The sequence below is a fragment of the Corapipo altera genome, unplaced genomic scaffold (assembly GCF_003945725.1).
Source record: "Corapipo altera isolate COAL_440 unplaced genomic scaffold, ASM394572v1 1, whole genome shotgun sequence".
NCBI lineage: Eukaryota > Metazoa > Chordata > Aves > Passeriformes > Pipridae > Corapipo > Corapipo altera.
In genome coordinates this window covers 34,480,305-34,504,620 of record NW_020884873.1, presented here as the reverse complement: position 1 = coordinate 34,504,620, position 24,316 = coordinate 34,480,305, and the positions used below count along the sequence as shown (strand labels likewise).

At 39.6% G+C, this 24,316-nt stretch overlaps 1 protein-coding gene across 2 annotated transcripts; it reads left to right on the top strand.

Annotated features, from left to right (window-relative positions):
• Positions 1–2,639: 2,639 nt before the first annotated feature.
• Positions 2,640–13,835, top strand: RXYLT1 (ribitol xylosyltransferase 1). 2 transcript variants are annotated; one of them, XM_027662808.1, is made up of 6 exons: positions 2,640–2,817; positions 3,162–3,338; positions 4,355–4,457; positions 9,639–9,953; positions 11,599–11,769; positions 12,860–13,835. In XM_027662808.1, exons 1-6 carry the CDS (start codon positions 2,673–2,675, stop codon positions 13,275–13,277), a joined length of 1,329 nt encoding a protein of 442 aa, XP_027518609.1. In that variant the 5' UTR covers positions 2,640–2,672; the 3' UTR covers positions 13,278–13,835. The 2 variants fall into 2 exon arrangements, with proteins under 2 accessions (XP_027518609.1, XP_027518619.1); XM_027662818.1 differs by lacking the exon at positions 2,640–2,817 and adding an exon at positions 3,054–3,074.
• Positions 13,836–24,316: the final 10,481 nt, after the last annotated feature.

Here is a 24,316-nt window from a genome sequence, read left to right as displayed (position 1 = left end):
TATTTGAGTTTGTCCTGAACTGGCTGGAAAAGAATACAAAATTTATAAAATGAATACACTTTTTTACATTATGTATAGCTTTTCTCATCCTCTTTTGCCCATGAAATGAGCTGATACAACTTGCAAAATGTACAATGAATTAATAAGGGTAGGAAATGTAAGATTAAGGTGCTATGCTCAGGAAGTATATGCTCTTCCTTCTCACATGTTTTCACTTTTGTATTTGGATTTCTTTCCAAATGATCAAACATTGCCATCTACTACAGTTGTTCTAAGACTTTGATTAATATTATGGAATCACAGGATCACAGAATCAACTAGGTAGGAAAAGACCTCTGAGATTATCGAGTCCAACCTTTGACCCAACACCACCTTGTCAACTACACCATGGTAGTAAGTGCCACATCCAGTTTCTTCTTAAACACCTCCAAGGACAGTGACTCCACCACCTCCCTGGGCAGCCCATTTCAATGCCCAATCACTCTTTCTGTAAAGAACTTCTTCCTAATGTCTAATCTAAACCTTCTCAGTAGGACCGTGCCCTCTTGTCCTACTGCCGGTTACCTGGGAGAAGAGACTGATACCCACCTGGCTACAACCTCCTTTCAGGTAGTTGTAGAGAGTGATGAGGTCTCCCTCGAGCCTTCTCCAGGCTAAACACCCACAGTTCCCTCAGCATCTCCTCATAGGACTTGTGCTCCTGTCCCTTCACCAGCTTCATTGCCCTTCTTTGGACAAGCTCAATATCCTTCCTAAACTGAGGGGCCCAGAACTGGACACAGTACTCGAGGTGCCTGTTTACCTCACTTTGGTTGGTATACCTTTCTTCTCTGCTACAAATAAGACTACTAAGTATCATCATTACTGTGAAAGACCTGATCAAAAAAGCAATGATGACTACTATTCCAAATCACATTCACTTTCTCATTTCTTATTGAAATGCACACATTCCAATGCAGACTTTCAAGACACTATTTTTTGAATGGTCAGTAATGCAAACTGTTCTCAGATTAATCCTTCTTGACTTTTTCTTTTCAAGTGTCTTTTGTAATTTTTATAAGAAATTAACTGCATCTGTGTGGGGAGAAGAGAGAACATTCTAATCATTATCCAAAGCAGTGAAGCTGTGCAATAGGACATCTCTGTTCCCAAAGATTTAACATTTTACATTATTCTTTGCCCTTTTTAATTAATTTTTATTACTGTCTTCTTTCCCTTTGGTTCTATGTTTATCATACTTTCATTGTCATATTCTGTTTTAAATTAAAGTATTTGTACAAAGATTTTCTAGGAATTTTAGCAACTCAGCCCACAGATCCAGTTACTGATACAGTCTAGAAAACAGACTGCACTCAAAGCTGAAAATAGTTTATTTTAGTATTGACCACTACAGACATCATGTTGCTGATCTTCCTGAGGTTTGTGACTACCACTTCACTGTGCATTCACACAGATGCACTAAGCTAGAAAGGCAGGAGAGAAGCTTGGTCTTCATTTTGAAAGCATTTATGTGGTGCGCTTTTTCCATAAAATTATAAATTACTATAACCAAAGCAAAGAGGCCATCACACCTAACAGGAACAAGTGTATTGACCTGCAATTCTGCAACAGATTACCAGTAGTATTGACAAGAGTCATATGCATTATATGCACGGTTTTGATGGGTAAGGTTTCAATATATAAAGGCTTAAAAGAAAGATAGAGAAAAACCTTTTACCAGGGCGAGTGACATGACACAGGGCAATAGCTTCAAACTGGAAAACATTGGACATAAGGAGGACATTTTTTATGATTAATGTGGTAAGACACTGGAACAGGTTGCCCAGAGAAATTGTGGGTGTCCTGTTCTTGGAAATGACCAAGGCCAGGTTGGATGGGGCTCTGAGCAACCTGATCTAGTGGAACGTGTCACTGCCTGTCACTGTGGGTCATCAGGGTGGACTTCCAATTCAGTGAGTGTATAAGTAATTAAATTAAATTAAGGATTTGGCAGTAGGCTGACTGTAAGCCTATTTCAGAAGCCTATGTCACATATTAGTTGAGAATAAGCAGATGCCCATTGTATGAATTTTAGGTCAGGGTCAGAACAATAAACTTCAATGTAGATAAGGTAAAAAACCAGATCAATAAAAAACCCACTTAGGTCCAGAACAGGCTGCAGGTTTGTGCAGTGCATTATCATGTATACTGTTCTACTCTCCCTCTCCCTCTCTCTCACACTCTCTCTCTCTCTCTCCTCCCCCCACCGCCCCCTTCGGGTAGATAAAGGTCACTGTACTTTTGGCTACCATTAGGATCACGGTGTTTGCAAATAGGCGGGCAGAGGCTTTGCAGAAGCTGTAACACCTGCCCTTAAAAAGGACTCGTGGCTAGCCTAAAAAGAGCTTCAACTTTCTCTTACTATGGAACGTGACTCAGTTTGACCGGTCCACAGCTCTCCCCGTTATACAATATTCCCATTACTTGACCGTGCTGTTCACCTATCCATTTACAACCTGGTTACACCTTATTCACAGCGCCGTGCCGGCAGCGCCGGCGTTGTTGGGCAGGCCATGGCACCGGCGGCTCTGACCCTCCTCGGCAGGGGACGCAGCCCAGGCCGGCGGGCGGAGGCTCCTCCCGCCGCCGCCTCCCGGCGCCCCCCGCCGGGCCGTCCGCCCGCGCCGGGCGGGATGCGGGGCGCTCGCCGGCGGCTCTGCTCCGCCCTGATCGTCGCGTACGGGCTCTTCTCCCTCTACGCGGCCTACACCGTGTTCCTGCGGCCGCGCCGCTCGGCCGCCCCTCGCCCGCCGCACCGGGACCGCCGCGGCCAGCGAGGTGAGCAGGGCCGCTTCGGGCCGACGGCCCGGCCCGGCCCGGCCTGGCCCGGCCGGGGCGGCGGGCGGGGACGGGAGGCAGCTCCTGAGGGAGAGCAGGGCCGGGGCCGGGGCCTCCCCGCTCCCCGCTTGGCCTGCGCAGGCCGCAGCCATTTCCCCAGTGCCGCGGGAGGCACCGGGTCGCGGCCCGGCCGTAGAGGAGGAGGAAGCGGTGGCGGCGGTGGTGTGCCTGGCCCGGGGCCGTGGGAGGGTTGTCAGGTGATGCTTGAAATTATGGATTCCAGAAAATTCTTCAGTTTTTCGAAGCCCGTGAATCTGACCGTTTTACGTAAATTACGCTTTTAGGTTTCACAAATCATGTTGCCTTGGGAAACGAATGGAATCCATGGGAAGAGGACGAGAAAAACGAGCTGGCTGTTTCTCAGCAGAGATACGAAGCTAATCTTAAGATGATAAAATATGCGAGATCTCGCCTAGAACAGACCAGTCTTAGAGTACAGATTTGGGGAAAAGCAGCAATTGGTAAGCAGATGTAACGAATGTCTACTAATCACATAACCTTTCTGATATAGCATTTTCCCCTGCTTTTTAATGACTAAAATTTATGTATATGATTAAATTGTATGTATATTTGTACATGAAGAGTGTTAAGGAAGTGGCAGCTGTTATTCAAATTTGTACCAATGTAAGAGTAGTTACACTTTAGTTTCTTTCTATCAGTTCTTTTGGAAGCTGTTGTTTGCATCTGGCAAAGAAAATGTCTCAAATAGCAGAGAAACACAGGTACTTTTTTAATCCAGTCTGGTTTACAGTACAACACAAGAACAGGCCTCTTATTTGGTTAAACGAGACTATATATTTTTCTCACATTTACACTTCCTGAAATAAAGCATCACACATTGAGAAATAAACCGTTTTCTGTACTACAGTACTACGGCCAGTGATGAGCTTGGAAATTCTTCTGTTGTAGAAGACACTGAGTTTACTCTACATAAACTGGGAGCCAAAGTCTTCTCAAGCTCTTTAACTACTACCGACGACATAACATTTTTCTTATTTTAGCTTTTTGAAAATGCCGAATTTCCAGCTTCAGGTAAACTTGCATGTAGCATTGTAGAACACATTGGTAAATTAGCCAGTGGCACATTCCATCACAAAAAAAATGGTGTGTTTCACAAAAGCTTAAGAGAAGTATGCTTGTCCTTAAAATGCTGATTAAAATTTGCTCATTTTTAAGTAGTATGTGTGCTGGAAAGAGATGCTAACAGAAGTAGTGGTATATCTTCATCTACTGATATTTTGTCAGCCAGAGAATATCTTAAAGTGCCCCAATACGGGAAAAATTAATCTGAACTAATTCAAAGTCATACAGACTTTGAGAAGCAGTGTTCCCATTATATAAGAAGCTCTGACATTTCTTTCCCGCGTTCTTACATTGTGATGCTTTTTCATTTCCTAGAACTTATTTTATTTGCTAGGAGTTTAGAGTATGCATGATCTGTGCATTCAAATTCTCCATCGTGTCTTCTTTTGTGTAGGTCTTTACCTTTGGCAGCATATTTTTGGAGGGCACCTTGAGCCAGCTGATGTGACTGCACAGTGGAGAGAAGGAAGCCAAAAAGCAGGAAAAACATATTTCAGGTGTTGTTCATGATGCTGATTTCAGTTGTGTAAACTTTAACAAATAATGCATTGGAAAGTTAAAGTACATTGTAAGATGCACAGGTGGATTATTTTACCTGTCTCAAACTTATAGTTATTTCAGTATCCGCTGCAAGTCCTTTTTAATTTTTTTGTGTTTGATAACTATGTAAAATGTACGCAGCTTCTCATTCATTCAATCATATAGTTTATTCATGGAAACACATACTTGATAAACGCAGCTAATCCTAGCCTAAACAAGTCACTGTTAAAAAACAGAAAACCAGGGAGCAGTTTCATCTGTTTTATGAAGGTTTGCATTATTTGAAAAAAATAGAGAAAGACTTAACCAATGCTGAGAGGAAGGGCAGCCAAGAGACCTCAGTGGCAGTGGGGGGGGAACATACAATCCTCAGAAAAGTCTTAAAACTGGGGTTTGGGGGCTCATAGTTGATGACAACAAGTGTGGAATTTTGAGGCAAGAGGAGGTCTCCTGCTATTTGGTTTCTCTTATTCAGGGAAAAGGGACTTGGTCATAAATAGGATTGCATCAAAACTTTGTTTCTGTTTATAACAATCTGTGAGGACTAGCATCTGTTTAGCTACTTGACTTGCAAGACAAAATTTTATACATAAAGGAAGATTACACTTAAAGCACTGTTTGCTTTAAAAATGGTGTTTAATCTGTGATCATGCATCACAGATTAAGACTGATATCAAATGTTTTATATTATTCAGTGAATCATATATTCTTTTCTCAGAAGTCCTATTTAATACCATTGTAAGGCTTTCTGTAAAGATACAGTGAAGGATTTTTTATCTACTTGGCCAGTTAGCCAGTCTGCAGTAGTAGATCTCCTGCAACATTAACTCACTTGCACCTGGACCCACCTATTAAAAAAGTTTTCTCTTAATACATAAAATACACACTTAAGTGAGTGTAACTTCTGAAAAATATCTTGTTTCAGAAGAGTGTTTTTTTCTTACACAATAAGATGTGGTTCTAGTTGAAATTTGTGGGTAGTGTTTGAAGTAAATATGTGATAGTGAAGTGAAAGGGTTTTTTAAGTGATCACAAAAGTTTTTTATCATTTTGAATTGTTTATTGATGTATCTAATGTTGAACATGATACAGGCCATAGAATATTTTCAGTAATGCCTGCATCACATTCATAAGAGATTAAAACTGTTTTCTAGAAAGATACATAGGCTTGATTTATAGCATTTATTAAAGAGTCTGTCTTATATCTAAGGAAATTGATGAAATTATGTACTCTTAAAAAAGCTGTATTCCTTATCTGCAAATAAAAGATGATCTTACAATATTAGAGAATCAACTATGAATGATGCTACTGCATCTTGGTAGTCTCCTTGACAGAGCAAGAGAGCTTTCCATTCACAAATTTAGAGAAAGAATACAATGCTTTCTTTGAATAAGGACCAGTGCCTGTAGTGCTGTCTTGGTGGAACAGACTTTGTTGTTCCTAGAATTAAAATCTCAGAAGTCCAGAATAGGTTATCTTCTTGGTATTCACATGCGAATTTCTTTCAAGCTTTTCAAACCATGTTTATAACATGAAAATAATTTGCTGCATTTAATGAGTCTGTCACTTGACTGATTATGATTATTTTACTTCTGGTGTGCCTGTTTCAAATGATTGATAACCTCACATGGTTCCTTAGGGTATGCATGTCTCAAAGAAAAAGTTCTATACTTGCATTTAAATATCTTCTTGTTGTGTTTTGATGGACCAGGGATAATAGAGTCCTTATTTTAATTTCAGCTTGGATGCTAGATCCTATAAAATACAAAGCTTAAGTTTGGTACCAACATAACAAAACTTAACTTTTGAAAGGCTAGTAGGAACTTGTAGTGCTAAGTATAGGAAGTATGCAAATATCACTGTTAGTTTAACAACTAGGCTTCTGAAATGAAATAGCTGAAGTTCTACTTTTTGCTCAAATTGGAAATACTATTTTGCATTTTTGTTGTGAAAAAGAATTAGTACATGATTTTGGCTATAAGATTTTCTAGAATTGTTGACTTTACTGCCTGGCTGAGGTAAATTATCTCCATTTGATTACTAGATGAGGCTAGAGGGAACTAGCTGAGGTGACCTATTTGGAGAATATGTGCTGCTCTGCAGTTTTTTGTGGTAAGTCTAATGATTGTTAAAAAATAGAGGTCTAATAAATGTTTTCAAAGCATATCAACTCTAAAGACACAAAAATGCCAAAATATCACTTGAACATAGTTGCATGAATTTTGTATATTTATGATGGAGAATAAACATTTAATATAGATTTTACTGGCTTCAAGCTTTCACCAAAGAAGCTGCCTAAAGAATACTGAAAGTATCAGCTTCTCCATGAAATGCAGGGATGTTTATTAAAAAACATGAGTGGAGGAGGAACTACATAGCTGTGGATTTTAATGACATGTTGGCATGTTCATACAAGAGGGAGGAGAGCAGGATTTAGCACTTTATTTGGCCTAGAGCAATTCACATCCTTCTCTCCTGTCATCTAGGAAGATGTTGTAGAGCAGGGAGTGCCAAACTACTTACCTCTCATTATTAAGTAAGAGCATTCCTAAATTTCTGTTCCACTGATTAATGCCCTCTATTTTATAAACATTCAATGCTGCCTTGCCTCAGTCCCTGTTAACCCCAGTTGTTCTGCAATTACTCACCATTCTCCTACCCTCTGTACACAAATTGCAACCATCTTGATTCATGCCAGAATGAAAGCCTATTGGTCAAAAAAAATCAACCAGCAAAGGTTTTTATCTGTCGAAGGATTCCACCAGGGATACCTTGTGGCAATTCAGTTTTAAGAAAACCTTTGGTGAAGCTTTTTGAAAATCCAGATGCATTACATCTACTGGATCCTCTTTATCTGTGTTCATACTGACACACTCATAGATCTTCATCAGATTAGTAAAACAGGATAATTAATTTCCAGCAGTGCTTATCCATGTATGTGGTCAGTGATCTTACCTTTTGATAAGATGCAGTGATCTTACTATTCATTACAGACTCTTCCAGAGAGGGAGTTCATGCTGACTGGTCTCCTCCAGGGTCCCCTCAAGTTGTTTCTGTAAATGGGAGTTTTGTGTTGATGGGTAGACCCCTTATCAAGCATAGTGTCTCTTCATAATGACACTGCACACCTTTGCCAGCAGTTCTGCAATTTCATGTTCCTTCAGAATTCTCAAGTGAATGCCATCCAGGTCCAAATTCTCTGTTTGATATAATACTTAATATGTTTAAACTTATATTTCTTTCTGAAGGGAATGAGTTTACATGAAGGAATCTTCCTTAGTTTTCGATCAATTCATATGGGGCTTGGGAAGTATGTGTTGTTTACTTTTTGGATTAAAGTGCATGGGCTTCTTATACAGTGTTTGTGAACAGTGTTTGTGAACTCCTTGAAAGCTTCTTGTGATTTGTACTGCTCCTTTCCAAGTTCTTATCCTGATTTTCTCATTTTTATGTAATTCCTTTATTGCATATGGAGTATCTCTACACTGCTTGGTATGATCTCTCATGCTGCAAGTGCTAAACTTAATCATACCACTGTTACAGAATGACTGTGTGACTAACACCTTTGGAATTGGGTCTGGAAGACCCAGTCTAGAATACCATCTTTTTGTATGGATTCTATGATTAGTAAGGAAAAACAAAGACTTTGTAGAAAGCAAGTCATGTATTTAGTAAAAAAAATGTAATCTCCCCATACCATCTTTGATCTAGCCTTCATGTATAGTTAGTGCTGTTAGTACTGCTGCCTTAATTTTGCGGCTTTTGTAATCTCCCTTACGTTTCCCAATCCCAATTGTGTTCTGACTGGGAGTTAATAGTACAGTCCTAGCACTGTGTTTTCATTATTAAAGTAGGGGATTTATGAGACTTTCATAGTGTTACCTTTTTTCCCCACTGTCATTTTGTGCATTTAAACTTCATATTTTCCTACACACAGGTCAGTACTTCCTGACCTGTACATCCTGCTATTCCTGTAAAGTTGATGCTCTCAAACTGCTGTGTCATAGATAAAACCTTTTCCCCCATGTCTCTTTTTGCAAGGTGATCACTGGACCATCTACATATCCTATAGGCATTCTGAAGCTCAAGGTATTCTCTCTTAGGAATCCCAGTGATTCTGTTCTCATTGTCTGTTAAACTCTGGATTTAAATCTTGGTCTGACTTACATTTAATCTATTAGAAGTCTTGATTCCAAGTTATGAGTTTCATGAATCTTGGCTCCAAAATATGCCACTCCCACCAAGCCAGCAGCATGTCAGCTTAACTCAGGTTTAAAATACGCTTGTCTAAGGTCAGTCTACTTCAGATAACCTCACTGGTACACAACAGCTTTTGTTGTGAATTTTTTTTTCCTCACTAGGTACACTTGAACTGAAGCTAGCTGTCAGTCTCAGCACTTCATGAGTTAAAACTCATGCTCATTATAACTTAAGTTTTGCTGGCAGCTGAAAAACTAGTGCAGCAGACCTAGAAAACTTATTAAAATTATTAAAGATTTTATGATTTTGCTACCTGACTGAAATTTCTCTGTTAAATACATTGTGCAAGATCTAGAAATGCCATTTTCTACCTAGAATGTTTGTGCTTTCTACCACATACAACAAACCTAAGTTTACATTTAGATAAATACCTCTTGTGTTACTGATTCTACTCAGTAGAAACTTAACCAAAATTACTGAGAAAAGTAGTATGCCAGAGCAGCTAACTGTCCCTCTTAATGATACCTGGTTTAGTATACTCACCAGGTTTTTGGGAGGGCCTTTCTCTTGTTCTTACACAGCAGTCACTGGTTATTACTGGAATTAAGACCTTTAGTGAACATCAAAGTACACCACTTTTTTAGAGGTGATTGATTTACACACGTTTTTAGGTTTTAGTATAGTACTAGTTCTGATTTATTGACAAAATATTTAAGTCTAAATCTCCTTTTTCCCAACAAAGATGAAGGCAACCTTAGTCCTGTGTTAAGCAGTAGATATTAACATCAGAAGTGGTTACAGTTCGCAGTATATTACATCTGCTTTATTGATGAAAAAATAGTCTCAGGATTACAGACTGTGTAGTAAGGATGTTTAGAGGATTAAGGTCAATAATTTGTTTTACGGGTGTTTACTGTTCTCATTTTGGTTTTCTCAGCTTCCTCACCGGCCCGTCTGTAGTTCCTGGCTACTTCTCGGTGGAAGCGGAGCATGTCGTGCTCGTGCTGAACGGGAGGGAAGAGGCGAAGGTCGCGGCCGCCACCCAGTGGCTGCAGTACGCACAAACGCTAATTCAGACCCACAAAATCCGGCACGTGGCGGTGGTGCTGCTTGGAAACGAGCAGTGCAACAACGGATGGATTCAGCCATACCTGAAAAGAAACGGAGGATTTGTAAATCTGCTCTTTATTACCTATGACTGTGCGTTCGTAAATGAAGAAGATATTTTCCAGTGGCCTTTGGGAGTAGCTACGTAAGTGCTGTAGGCAGAGGTTGCAATTGAAACAATTGTTGTGCATGAGGTGCGGAAAATATGACTTACTGCTGATGCCCAAAACAATTATAGTAAGTAAATTGTAGAACGTCATCCTATTAATCATTTTATAAATCAAACATTGGGATCCTTTGAAATTGCATTTAGAAATAAAAATGATAATAGGAAAAGAATGCCAGCGTTTAGGGAGCTTGGAAGGTTTTCTGTTTGTTTTTTCTTTAATAGATTTGCTCTTGAGATTTATCATATCTGCTGATGTGATATGTACCAGTGACATGGGGGATTTAAAAGATACTTATGTAATTAAGCTCCAGGTACTCCTTGTTCAGAAATGGAAAGGTGATTCTGGTGGTATTTTTTTAACCCCTGTTATGGCTCTTAAAAGGCAGTTGTGTGCTTCCTGGTTTGAGTTGTTATACTCCAGTATCACAGCAGCATAAACTGGCTTAACTGCATGCTTACAAAAACATTTTTATTATACTTATCTGCTCAAACCACTTGTGTGGAGTAAATAAAGGCTCGGTTCAGTTAGATGCACTTTTGCTTCTTATTAACAGAGAGTTAATAGTGGTTTAGCTACTTATCACGGCAATATAAGCTGAAAGGAGCACAGGATTATTTTCATATCTTGTGTTGAATTTGAATTCAATTTCCTGTATTGATCCAGTTGGCTCAATCTGGAAAACTGTATGGAGTTTTTTATATATAGCTTGAACTTGCTTACAGTGTCTCTGAAATATGATAAATTTGGATTCTTGATAGTGTCAGAAAATTGTTGGCATTGGAAGTTCCTAAGCAAAAAGAAGTTGAATTTTGAGATCCAGAGATTAAGGTGACAGTTAACAGAGAGCAACAACATTTACAACAATAAACTAAGGTGCACAGCTGGGTGGAGAAAGATAAATATGGTATCAAAATGGAGGTTTGCAGCCCTTGCACCCCAAGGAGTGTAAAAAATGTGGTTAAAGGTGTGAACGTGTGCCAGATTTTCCAAGTGAAGAGAGAAAATGAAGATGTAGAATGCTGTAAAAATATTTGTCATGAAGGAAAGAATGGTTCTCAGAAAGTAAGTGAATTAACATTCATCCCACAGGAGAAGAATGAGGAAAGGACCGTCCGTCAAATAATGTACAACAAGCCTTTTAGTAGCCAAAAGATTAGATTGTTGAAGTCCACTCAGATCAAAGTGAGATTTTGCTTTGAGAGGTTACCAGTGGTATTTTCAGTTGATAGGCATGCCCAGAGACTAAGGTAGCTGAGACTTAAACACCATATAGTTACCATTAACCTGGCCATTTCAGTCAAAACTTGTGGTTGCATCAAGAGCAGCTGCTTTGGAAAAGCATGTTACTCAAGGACATTTTGTAATATGCACACATAGTATAAGTATTTTGGAAAGTTTCTGAAGAGAGTGGTGGGGGCAAAGAGAATAAAGACCTACTTTTAGGACAGGACTTAAAGTGGTTTGCTTGTGTGTGGTTTGCTGTCTGTGTTTATATATGTGGATTGGCAACAAACAGGTGCTTTTAATCTTAAAATCCGATGCAGTAAAGATGAAATGGTGCAAAATGTTTATCCTTTGACATAAAACATGTAGTTGTCTAATTATACATTGTTTTTACAGCTACAGAAATTTTCCAGTTGTAGAACCCAGCTGGTCAATGCTACATGATCCAAGATCATATCTATGTAATTTCTTAGGGACAGTTTATAAGAACTCTTCTAGAGAAACCCTAATGGAAATTCTGAAGCAGGATGGGCTTGACAAACTTTGCTGGATTGCAGCCAGAGAACAGTAAGACTTTTAATTTATTTCGTGAAAATATTCAGATTTTCTTGCCTGGTTCATTATTACTAATCTTTTCTTGAGCATTAAAAAATAGTACAAATAAAGGTGATCAGTCATAATTAAATCAGAGAACATTGCTGAGACTCTTTGTGTAGGTCTTCATAACAGGCTTTCTGTTGCTATATTTTACATAAAGCATATTTTTAAATGCATAGAAAAATCTCACACATATACAACCATCAAAGATCATCAGGGTTTTTTTCTTGAATATATTTGATTATGGTGGGAGAAGAAATATTTGTCTTGTATTTTGTGTGGTTTAATGTCTTTAGCAGAAGACAACCATATTTTGTTGTGTTCCATATAAGAGAGTGGATTTAATCTTTACAGCACGGTTATTTTTATTTCAAGTAGGTGGAACAGATCTTTGACTGACAAAAGTAGGGTTCTGATTGTATTTCTTAATTTTGAAAAGCAACGCTTATAAAATGTTTGATAGCAGGCACAGCAGTGCTTAGGAAGACTTCAGCTACCCTGATGAAGAGTCTCAGGAGATGAATTGTATCTGTGACATAGACTCTTATCTCACAGACATTCTGGGGCACTTCAGGAGATGGATTATGGTTACATGGATTGCTTTACATCCTAACTTTTGAAAAGCAAACCTCTACTCATGTAAAGTATTTGAGGCCAAACAAAGTCATTAAAAAGTCCATCAAGTGTCTCCCTGTTGGTCTGTTTCTGAACTGTGCTGTGAAGTAAATTGACATATGCGTCATCCAGGTCATGGAGAAGATTTAAAATGGCATTTCAATTTGTTCCTTACACTTGTACGTATTAATAATTTCTTAAAAGGATGACATCTAACATGGTTACAGTCTATTTTTAACAGTGACATTTTCAATAAATTTTTAGAAGACTCTTAAGAGCAGTTAAGACTAAAAGTAAAAGCCCATTGATTGTGTGTGTAATATAAAATTCTTACATTGACAGCATTTTCATCTTTATGCATAGTTGAAATTAAAGCGTATCACTTATTTTTTCATTGCACTGTCTGTGGGAAAAATATTAATTTTAACCGCCTTTACTTTCCTAGGTGGCAGCCTCAAGAAACGAACGAAAGTTTCAAAAACTATCAAGATGCCTTGCTGCAAAGTGATTTGACATTGTGCCCAGTGGGAATAAATACAGAATGTTACAGAATTTATGAAGCTTGTTCATATGGATCTCTGCCTGTTATAGAAGATGTAATGACACCGGGTGATTGCGGAAATTCATCAATGTACCACAGTGCTCCATTACAGTTATTGAAAACCATGGGGGCTCCATTTATCTTTATTAAAAACTGGAATGAGCTTCCTGCTGTTCTAGAGAAAGAAAAAAAAATGAGCTTACAAGAAAAGATTCAAAGGAGAAGAAAGCTTTTAGAATGGTATCAAAACTTCAAAGCATGGATGAAACAGAAATTCATTATTACTTTGGAAAATTCATTTTTGCCCAGTGATAAAGGATAAATTGTCCCTTTTGAAAATCTAGAATAGATTGCCAGCTTAATTTCCATTAACCTTCCGAGGCAGCTTTTACAGAAAAGTAATTTCACAGGGTGGATGCGTTCCTTTTAAAGTCAGCAGAATTGCTCTAGCTTGGCCAAGAGCTTAATTTATCCCTTCATTCTTAACGATTTTCAGAGAGGTTGTTGACTTAGTAGGGTGGTACTCTGCAAGGATGACAACAATTTCATTACTATTTTCACAATTTCCATGTTCCTGTGTGACCTGATAAAATTTTTTTAGGATAATATCTTTGAGCATGTGAACTTTTTAAAATCCAACATAAAAATATCAGTTGTGTTTGAAGAAAAGAGGAGAATGAAAGCTATATGGCACAGGGTAATTTATTATGTAGACTGAAGCAGAAAAGTATTACAGCAAAATTGCCAGGTTTAGCACATCCCAGTAACTGCTTGTTCTGAAAATGTGAACTGTTTACTTGATTGACATTTCATTTCCAAGAAAGTGGCTATAAAGCTAATTAAAGACTGTGAAATAAAAATGTATATTTCAAGGTAAAAATAGAGAACTCTTTCTTAAAAATACTTCATAGCAGTATATTTCCCCTTTAACTTCAGTTATCAAAAGGGCTTTCTTTCATTTCTATTTAGTCTTGGGACGTACCTTTCTACATTTCTGCTGCAGGAACATTCATTACCTGCAGTTACAGCTGTGCATTCTAAACACCGGGCCTTAAACATGAACCTGTTTGTAGCTTACCTGATTTCTCAAGATCTGCTGAAACTTGTCAACTCCAAAAGAAGTATAATATTGTATGTTTATGGAACTACATGTACCACAAACAGTTTCAATGCTTTTTTTGTTAAATATAGCTGAAGTGATCTGTTACTGTTCTTGCCCATCAGGAATGAGTCTGTGCTGTTACCTGTGTGTTTGACTGAGCAGTGTGACTGCACACACACCACTGGCATAACCAAAGAGTGTGTCATAGACATTTTTCCATCTTACAGCAGCATGACATATGGGTTCATTCTCGTACAGGAATTCAAAGGCTGGTGCAACTCTACAGCTGAGTAATACTCATTTGTGTAATGATACTGTCTGGTTGTGAAATATGTGCCATAAGAGCATTTCTGTGGTTTTCTTTCAGTTTTCTTGCATCCTTTCTGTGTAGCATCCAAAAAAAAGGTACCAAACCAACAAAAAATTCAATTGAAACCCAAAACATAAAAACACAGGGTTTTAGTTTGCTAACAGTGGATCATACCCACGGTGGCTGCTCTAGATCAGCAATAAGGTATGTTTCAGAACACTTGTATTTTTAGGAAATGTATTCCATTTGCTTATAAGAGGGTCTCAGAAGATAAATAATCTAAATCCAAATAATCTGAATTGTATGTCTGATGTGAATATCCAGTGACTATCATCCACCCATATTATCTGAAACATCATGCGGTTGCAATACAATGCAAACATTCCCCATTCAGCTGAAACTGCAGGTACAACCCTCACAGCTCATCATTGAGTTCATGAGCACTGCTTGGAGGTGGACCCTGTTAGAACAAATTTAGCAAAAATTTCCACACCAAGGATCTGAAGTAGCCCATCAGTAATACATAGCACTTGGAAGATTAGAGGAAGCTTGAGTATGTGTAATAATCATAGAATCATAAAATGGTTTGGGTTGGAAAGGACCTTAAAAGATCATCTAGTTCCAACCCCCTGCCATAGGCAGGGACACTCGATGAGGTGCTCAAAGCCACATCCAGCCTGGACTTGAGCACTTCCAGTGATGGAGCATCCACACCTCTGGACAACCTGTTCCAGTGCCTCACCACTGCAATAATGTAATGTCAGTGCTGTATTTTCCTTTTAGCAGCATCTTTATTTCTACACAAGCTACAAAACTGCAGAACAATGATCTAGAGCAGTATTTTTCAGCTTGTCAGCAGATCCTTTGGCACTCCTCCAGGATTTCAAGGAACTGCAGAAAAAAACTCCGAGAGGGAAGTCTTTACCAGTCAGCTGAGATTCTTGTAAAAAAGGCTGCAGCTCCTAAAAAACGGTGGTATGGAGGCTGAAGTCTGAAAAGCAGTTCAGTGTGTTACTTGGTCATCAATAGAAGAAACATGCTGCTACTCATGCGTTCATTTCTAAGTAACTGTGAGTTTTTCTTAAGGGAGGCCAAGATGCACCAAAGTTTTCACAGAATTTCACATTGCAGCTGTTTGCCTACTTTGCGAGTTCAAAGGGAAATGATTGGCACTTACCTGGCTTTCAAATTCATATTCTTCAGACCAACGGGAATTAGCACCAGAAGGAAGTTTTTTGTGTTGTATTTCCAGTGCTAATGGAACAAAGAGGGCAAAACATCTTGAAGCCAAGAGAGGGTTCCTAATACATTAGGGAGGTTGTGAGTATTTTGTTTTCTTATTCCACTGTCCAACTTGAGGGAGAGATTGTAGTTCTCCTGTTTTTATTCCCTGATACTTACTCACTGGAAAAATTGTCTAGTCTGTGCTCTGTTTGGATCCAGAGATGAGAAAGACAACAAAACAGACTATGGGAAAGAAAGGGTGAGACTGAAAGAGGAAAGACATCAAGGAGTGGAAGAAATCAGAGAGGATGTGTTATCAGTGATAGGCGAAACTGATTGAAGAGAAGCTGTTAAGCCACTGGCAAAAAAAGATGGCACAACACGTCCACGTAGGAGTAGATAGTATCGGCTGTCAGTGGGAAGACGGCAAGTAAATTCAGTTTTTTAATACTAAGAGGAGAATGTATGCTCTGTTTTTGCAGTTAGCCCTCTGGTTCAAGTCTGGGATGGTGAAGCATAGCTTTTCCACAGCATAAAACAATGCCTCATAGCTGTACATGGCATCTCTTGGAGAGGGACTCCTGCAAGAACTGAGCCTGCCTGGAGTCAAGAATGCCATTTGTAGCATCAAATGTTACACAGATTGTTAATTATGCAGTGTTTTGCATCATGATTAGATTTGTATGTGGAATACATAACTCTACCAGTTTTGTTTTCTGAAATATTTCCTGCTGATGAAGACTTTAAGCTGGATTGCCTTGCTATGAGAAGAAACAGATCCAGCTTGTCCCAATTTAGTGTAACTCTCCTACATTATTTGGAACCCATTAAGAGTGGCTGTGAACATGTGGCGTAAACAATTTAAAAGATCATCTTCTAGAGAGTAATATGTTTTCAAAGAAACTTAACCAGTCTTCACAACTGTTTGTAATACTGTAGATGAGGAAGGGGCTTGCAAAGGATCTGGCTGCCATTTGCTTACCATTCTTGGATATTTGAGTTGTGATAGTGTATTTCAATAGTTAGGTTTTCTGGTATTTTTGGATATCATCCTTCCATGACTGAAACTTACGCAAGGAGTGATAAAACGAAGAGTTTTCTAGAAGCCTTTCTCACAGCAATTACTAAGTGTGAATTAAGAATACCGTGTGCTGGAATCACCAGTTTCTCTCTTGGCTTACTGCTCTCACCAAAACACTTGCAAAAACACAGAAATAAAATCCTGTTACTTCTTGACAAGCCCTGCATGTTAGTAATAACCAGTAAGAGCTGGGCAAACTCAGGAGCAGCTTCCATGCTAGTGAGTCCTGAAATATTTCCAGGAATTGTTCTTACTGTGATTGGAAAGATGAAGGATGGTTGAACAAAATTTTGCTTGTTTTGGACTGTTCATAAAGACTGACGCTGGGGGAGGCAAAAGTATTTCAAATGCAGTTTTAACTGTGCCATAAGAAACTGTTGCTTCCAAGAAAATTGCTACCATAAGGCATGTTGGGCCATTTCCCAGAAGCTAAGGAGTTTAATGCTTATGTAGTGCTGTGAATCCTACACAAAGGATTTGAAGAGTCAGACAAAAAGAAAAGAGCTGACCAGATGAAAATGTGCCTGAAAAGGTGATATAGAGTCTGCATTGCATGCCAGGACTTCATGTTGGTTGGGTTTTTTGTTCTCTGAATTCACAAAGGTAAGTTAAATAGTTTGTACAGTGAGCCCTTCTGGGAGCACTCCAAAGTGATGCTATAAAAACCATGCCATGCAGCAAACTCTTCTAATTCCAGCAGTTTATGCCATTAGAAAGAATTACATGGATTTCTTACTCCTCACCAATTCATAAATCATGTCTGATAATCTTCTGATAAAGAAATAGCTACAAAAGGTTATGTTACTGATTGATATTTAAACTTTTTGGATGGGTCAAATTTCAGGATTTCTTCAGTGTCTCCTGAACAATAAAAACTAGTAAATGGTTGTCAATATATCTTACGAATCTAATTTTCATTCACATCTTTACAACTAATATGAGCATGGAGGACTGCTTTGAGTGTTAAAATCTCTCATGGGACTCTAGTTTTAAAGAATGTAGAAGCTGAAAAGGCCCTAGAGGTAAAATCTGAGGGTCAAGAGGAATGCTAAAGAGAAAAAGATGGATGCCTACATACATTTGGGATTTATTTAATTCAAGGTTTTTAAGAAAAAATCCGTTTGAGGACTGTAACTACATGGCAGTAAAATGGTGAAGCAAAGAGTTTCAAAACATGCTATGGAACATCAGTCCCCTAGGGTCTGGTGGCTAGTTTGACTGATATTTTAAGTGTCTCTGATTCAAGGTCCCATAAAAAGGCCTGGGTCTTCAGAAGAAACTGCTACACATGCTGAGAATCAAGACCCTGTTAAGATCACTATAGTTCAGTGCCCAAAAGTAGGTGCCTGCTGTTGAGAAGCTGGCCACACAGCCAGGTATTTGTACAGTACCATCTCTTACTTCCTAATTGTGTTGAGTGCCTTCCTGCATTGCTATTCACATTTTCGTCTCTGAACACCCTTGGGACCTGAGTGCAACTACGTGAGTGCTGCTGTAGTAGAATACAAGATATTTCTGATCCGTGTTCTCACAACACAGATTTGTCAAGCATGCCATGATATAACGTTACTCATGCTCTTAGCCAGACTTACACTAGCTTAATCACACAAGGATAGGTTTAGGTAAGTATCCTCAAATTGCTTCCTGTATTCAGCACAGTCCCATTTCTGGGTTTCACATGACACATTCACCACTATGGTCTTCATTTTTTTCATCTTCAGGAGTATATAATTTGTAGCTTGGGCTGCATTTTAAAACAAACAGAACTGAAGTGCTATACAGTGTTTCCATTGAATATGTGCTTTCAGAAGATATGAGATGCAAAATGAATGCATCAAGCAGAAATGACTCATTCACTAAGATCCAGATGAAGACACAACCTACTGAAAGACAGCAAGTTGTGCAGGTGGCCACAAATAAAAACAAAATCTCTGAGTGACTGAAATTAGCCTGGTTCTTTCAGATGAAGTTATTCAAACAGCATCAATATATCTAACAGAGTTAGTCATATTTTGAAGTTTGCTATATCAAAGGGGTTTTTTCAGGGCCTAAAATGCAAAGTTTTTCCATAAGTGTTTTCTTTCTTTTCATGTTTTTCCTTCTGCAGTGGAGTTCTTTTCCGAAGAATAAAGGTAGTCCATGGTCATGAGTAGAGATCCACTCCAATATGAGATGCTGAAACATCTTCCTCTGTGGCTGCTTATTAATTATATTTTAGTATTTGTGACAACCCTTGTCACTAATGGTCAGCAATGGGGCTACTACAGTGCTGTATCTTAATGCACAAACTACTCCGAGATGCGAGATGCCCACGTTCAAGCCTTTGGTCCAGCCTGGACATGGACACTGCCACTGCACAGCTGCCAATTCAGAAACAAAACCACTGGGAATTTCTGTGTTGAATCTCTTTGCTCCTACCTTTGACAGGGGGCGGGGAAGGGTAGAGAGGAACAGTAATAGGCTACTGGGGTATTGTCATTCTCTCTGAATATGGAAATGGAGAATTAAGGACAGCTCTGTTTCCCACAAGGCTAAATGGAGTGTACTGATTAATTGTTGTAGGAATTTAAATGGTCCTTTACACTTCCCTCAAATGCTAGCATAGCTTTAAGACAACCGGTGATGTGTGTTCTCTGGTATGGAGTCTTTAATTGCATATCCCGTTTTGCTGGAGGGCTCAGTTTATTAATTTAATAGTGTTTTATCAATGTCTTTCAATGCACCCCTTGGTGGTGATTGTGGAGTATCATTATTGTTTTACAGTGAAAACTAAATAGTCTGACTAATGCTAAAATTGAAGACAATACTCCCTCTGATGAGTACACAAGCAGGGATCTGCACATTATGCCATGTTGTAACAATTTTCCTTCCTTCCCCTGTCTAATCAGACTGATTGATTCCTCTTGTGTGTCTCTTTTCTTTGCTGACCTTCTTTTCACATTGTTATTTTCAGATTATAGCAAATTACTTTCTATCTGGTAGGGATATAGTTTCTCAGGGAGAACTTCCACTGAGTATCCAATCTCAGTATAGATGTAATTAGGCTTTTGCTGAATTTCTACTATAGCAAAACTCGTGCTGTTTCACAGCATGCTGCCAAAACATCTCTCTGTAGGCTATTATGTCATTTGAGTGCTTGTTTCTTAAACATTTAGTCTGTTGTTTAAGATTTTTGACTGACCGTATTAAGAGTTCAATGAAAAGGATTATGTATGTAGGAGAGTATAGAGGACTAATTTCAAACATGTCTTTGCCTTCCATTTTACAGCAAGGAATGTTCCTCATTCCCTGAATGAAACTTCACATGTAACTATAAATAGCTGATCACAGCTTATAGTGTTTGACACCAAAATCTTAGACACTGGTTCATGACTTTTGGAATCTGAATTCAGTTCCACACAAGGAACCAAGGGCCAAATGCAGCAGAGGGTATTCACATGCAGTATAAAGCCTAGGGCAGATCAGTTCTGCATAGATTCACTGTCCAAAGGACCAGTCCTTTCAACTACTGCTAAGACAGCCTGTGGTGCTTGGCCTGCTGGTGAGCTGTGAAACACCACAAAGTGGTCCTTAAAACTGTAGCTTTTATTGTTTCTCAATAGCAAATGCACATTCCTCACAGGCAGATAAACAAGAAGTTCCCCTGCTGCCAGTGTTTGTAGTGAAACAAGATTGCTTCCTTTGCTATTGGTTTTCATTAAAGAATTTACAAACCCGACATACAACTTTATTAAAAAATTATGTATCTGGAAAGCATTTTGCTGTTATTTCCCCCATCATCAAAAAGTATGATGTAAGGTGGAGGATAGGCTCTCCCTCTGCTGTGCAGCTGTGTGCTCCTTTAAAACCTGTTGGTTATTCCAGAGGTCCCAACTCTCACCAGTGGAAACCTCCCTACTTTTTGTGCCTCCACATTCCCTGAGTCCCCTGGTCTGGTCAGGGCTGAACAAATCCTTGCTTTTCTCCAGCCACCTGTCACTCCTCAGACTATGCATTCTTGTGTTCATTTCCCTCAGAGCCCTTACACATGGCCACAGCATGCCTAATGCACACCTCTTGGGCTGGGTTCTGCAAAAAGGAAAGGCAATTGGTTTGGTTCAAAAGGCAGTACCTCTCCAAAGGAGGGAATTGTGCCTGTTCTTTCACATCACTGTTAAGGCATGAGAGCACTTCCCCAAGGCATGTGTGAATTGGATTCACTTCCCTTCTCCACCTCTGAAAACTGGAACCCACATGTTCCAGCTCACAGAATGAAAAATGCACCAGATGTCATCATAGACTGGAGTTGGTCTTTCTCCATTTAAAGTCACCCCACTCTTCACAAAACGTTCCAGTACTCACTGGAATAGCAAATTGTGGTGGGTTGGCTTTTGTATTTTTAAGGCCTTCCTTAGCAACAAGGGTCAGGACTCTAAGGAAGTATTCCATATCATCCCTTTCTGTAACACAACATATAAAAAGGCGCAGATAAGAGAGCTCGCTCTCTTCTCTCTTCTGGTGGCTGAAGGCGACAGGTCTCTCCGCAGGTGGTCTTTGCTTGTATAGGCCAGGGCCTGCCCGCTTGGACCTGCTGTTACCTCCGGTCCCTCCAGGAGGCGTGGGGGAGTTAGTTGGTGCTTCACACGGTTCTGCTTGTCTCGTTCAGGGAAGTATTTAATTCGGGTTTTGTATTTATTAGCTAGCTCTCTATTAACGGGTGTATTTGGAGGATATTTGTTTTTAGGGTTTTTTATCTCTGTTTCCCCCTCCCTTTTCCCCTGTTTTCCCCTCGGGAGCTCCCTGTTGTGTGTACAATATATTCAAATTGTATTTTAATTGTAAATATATATTTTTGCTATAGCTTTGGCTGTTTGGGTTTTTTCTCCTTCCCTCTCTGGGGAGTAGGCTTTGTCGCTGGGTCTTGGCAATTTGGCAGAGAGCCAGCTCCAAACTTACACACAAATACACATGTATTTGTTATGGCATCCACCTAGAGGACAGGCATCCCAAGTTCCCATCTCTGTTCCAGATATTCATGTATTTCACATAGGATAATCATTAGACAACACCACTTTCCCATCACTTATTTCTTCCCCCCCATACTTTGTAGAGCAACTCAGTCCTTCAGGGACTGAGACACATAACTCAGTACTGGGAGCTTCAGAACACCACAACACTGAGTGTGACACCACAGCAATGTCCTGGCCAAACCCAACCCAGCACACCTCTTTGCCTCTCATCCAGTATGAGCAAGGGACACTACACCTATACAGCACAAACCAGGGCAAGACTATAAGCTTAGATCTGAAAGCTGTAACACTACCTTCCTCATGCCTCCAAATGCGTCATGTGCACAAGCCTCTCAGGTTCACAAGGAGCAGCAGCACGATGTGCACAGCAGTCCCTCAGCTATCATGGTTGCCTCTGGCTCCTGTTCTTGCAACATGCCCACAATGGAAATGTAAATGTGGAGTCAAATAATGGCAATGTAAATGTGGAGTCAAATAATGTTAATAAAAATGGGCTTATAAACATTTTAGAAAGAAACAGAGCAGCAGGAGGACTGTACCTAAACAGCAACTTACAAACTCCTGAGTTTAGCTCTGGCTCCGCAAAACCCTCTCTACCAGTTTTCCTGTTTGTAGAAAAGTAGTATCTCCCCCACTTACCATGGATGCAGCTGCTGTGAAGCTGTACTGATCTGCTGGTGTTTGGTCACTAGGCCAACAATTCAGTGTTGTACAAATCTGCACATGCAGTCCTTGTGTTGGACAACTACACATTTTGAAACTTGGGGGAGTTTGAGCGTGCCCTTCTATCACTGTCCCAGCAACTGGTTAGTATTGTACTTGGCTAGTATTTTCTGATTGTGATTTTATATATGGTTCACAGATGCATATAAAACAATTTTTCTTAAACAGAGCTGACAACTGGATATAGTACTTTTCTGTTTAATACTTAAATCAAGCACTTTAACTTGCTTCTGGGTCTATAATCAATAAGACATTTCTGCTGCAACTACCAATCTCCCCCTTTTCCTCTGTTGACTTTATTTAGAGTATTTCAGTTATTGACTGAACCTCCTTCATACAACATTAAATTGTTTTATCAAAGGAGAATAGCTTTTCCCTGTTGAATTCGCAACTACCAGTAACACCCTTCCCTCCAGCATCTTGATTGCTCTGATCTTTCATTAGAGGCGGTTCTTCTGCTTCAGGGCTTTGACTAATTTTACTTCCTCAGACTGCGAAGTCATATTGCAAGTCTACTCATGATCGTGGCTATCCTTCTGCTACCTTCTGCTACAAATAGAGGTAACAGATGATACTGAAGAGAGACATGATTTTGTTATGATCCAAAGTCTTGGAATGACCACACATCACTTTGATATACCTAATCTCAGTATGAGAAGTAAAAATCTTTCAAAAACTTTGCTTAACCTAGCAAGTGTAACAAAATGTTCACATGAAGGATGTGTAAGACAACTGACTTACAACAGTTCAGGAGGTGGAAAAGAGAGAGAGAGACATGCACTCACTGTATATTTTATGAACTTGCAGCAACACTTGACAAGGAAACATTTAAGTTGCTAAGAAAAAAATACTACTGCACCAAAACAAATATGAAGTTTTCACCCTTATGTTTTCTAATCACCCACAATCAAATAGCAGTCTGAATTTTGGTGACCTTGTTGATAGTGTTTTGTAGCTTGCATTTCACATGGATGGGATTAGGAGATAAGACTGAAGGAACAACAGAAGGACAGAAACCTGAGGCCACAACAGCATGGGAGAAATGAGGCCTGGGGACAGCAGTAGCAAGCTCTGCTTTGAATATCTTCAAGCACTGCCCAAGACAGTAGCTTCACTTCCACTCTAAGAAATTTGGCAGCATGGAATTTTTACTACCCCCATTAAGTGTATATCCTAGAGACCACTATTTCTATAGTTACAAATGAAGTGACTCAATAATATGGTGTAGCTAGAGACAAAAGACTGCCATGATTTGAGTAGATTTTACCTGGGTTTATCCCAGACATGCTTGAACTCCTATGTTGGCCTGACTGAAAGGTAGGTACATAGGCTCTGAAGGGAAGGTAAGCACTCATCAGCACTCCCTGATACATCTGCATAAAGAGAACCACAGACATGGACAGTTGTTGTGGGTTGACAGCAGCTAAGCACCCACAGAACCTCTTCTCAGGACAGGGGAGAGGAAAGGAGGAGTCAAAGAGACAACACTCATAGGTTGAGATGAGAACAGCTTAAAAAGTGAAGGAAGGAATAAAAAACAAGTAATGCAACAGCATTCATTCACTGCCTCCTACAAGCTGACCAATACTGGGCCAGTCTCAGAGCAACAGCTGCTTTGGAAGAAAAATGCCCCATTTTTCAGTGCTGAGAATGGCATCATCTCAAAGGAAGTACCTTTATGGCCAGTTTGGGTCAGGTGTGGGACCAGATTCCTTACCCATCCCCATCCTACTCACTGCAGGGGAGGGGACAGAGCAAGAAAGAGAGACAGCATCAACCCTGTGCAAGCACTGCTCAGTAACAGACAAAATGTTGGTAGTGTCAACTCTGGTTTAGTTGCAAACCCAAACCACAGCATCACAGGGGCTGCTATGCGGAATGTTAACTTATCCCAGCCAGAGCCAGTACGATA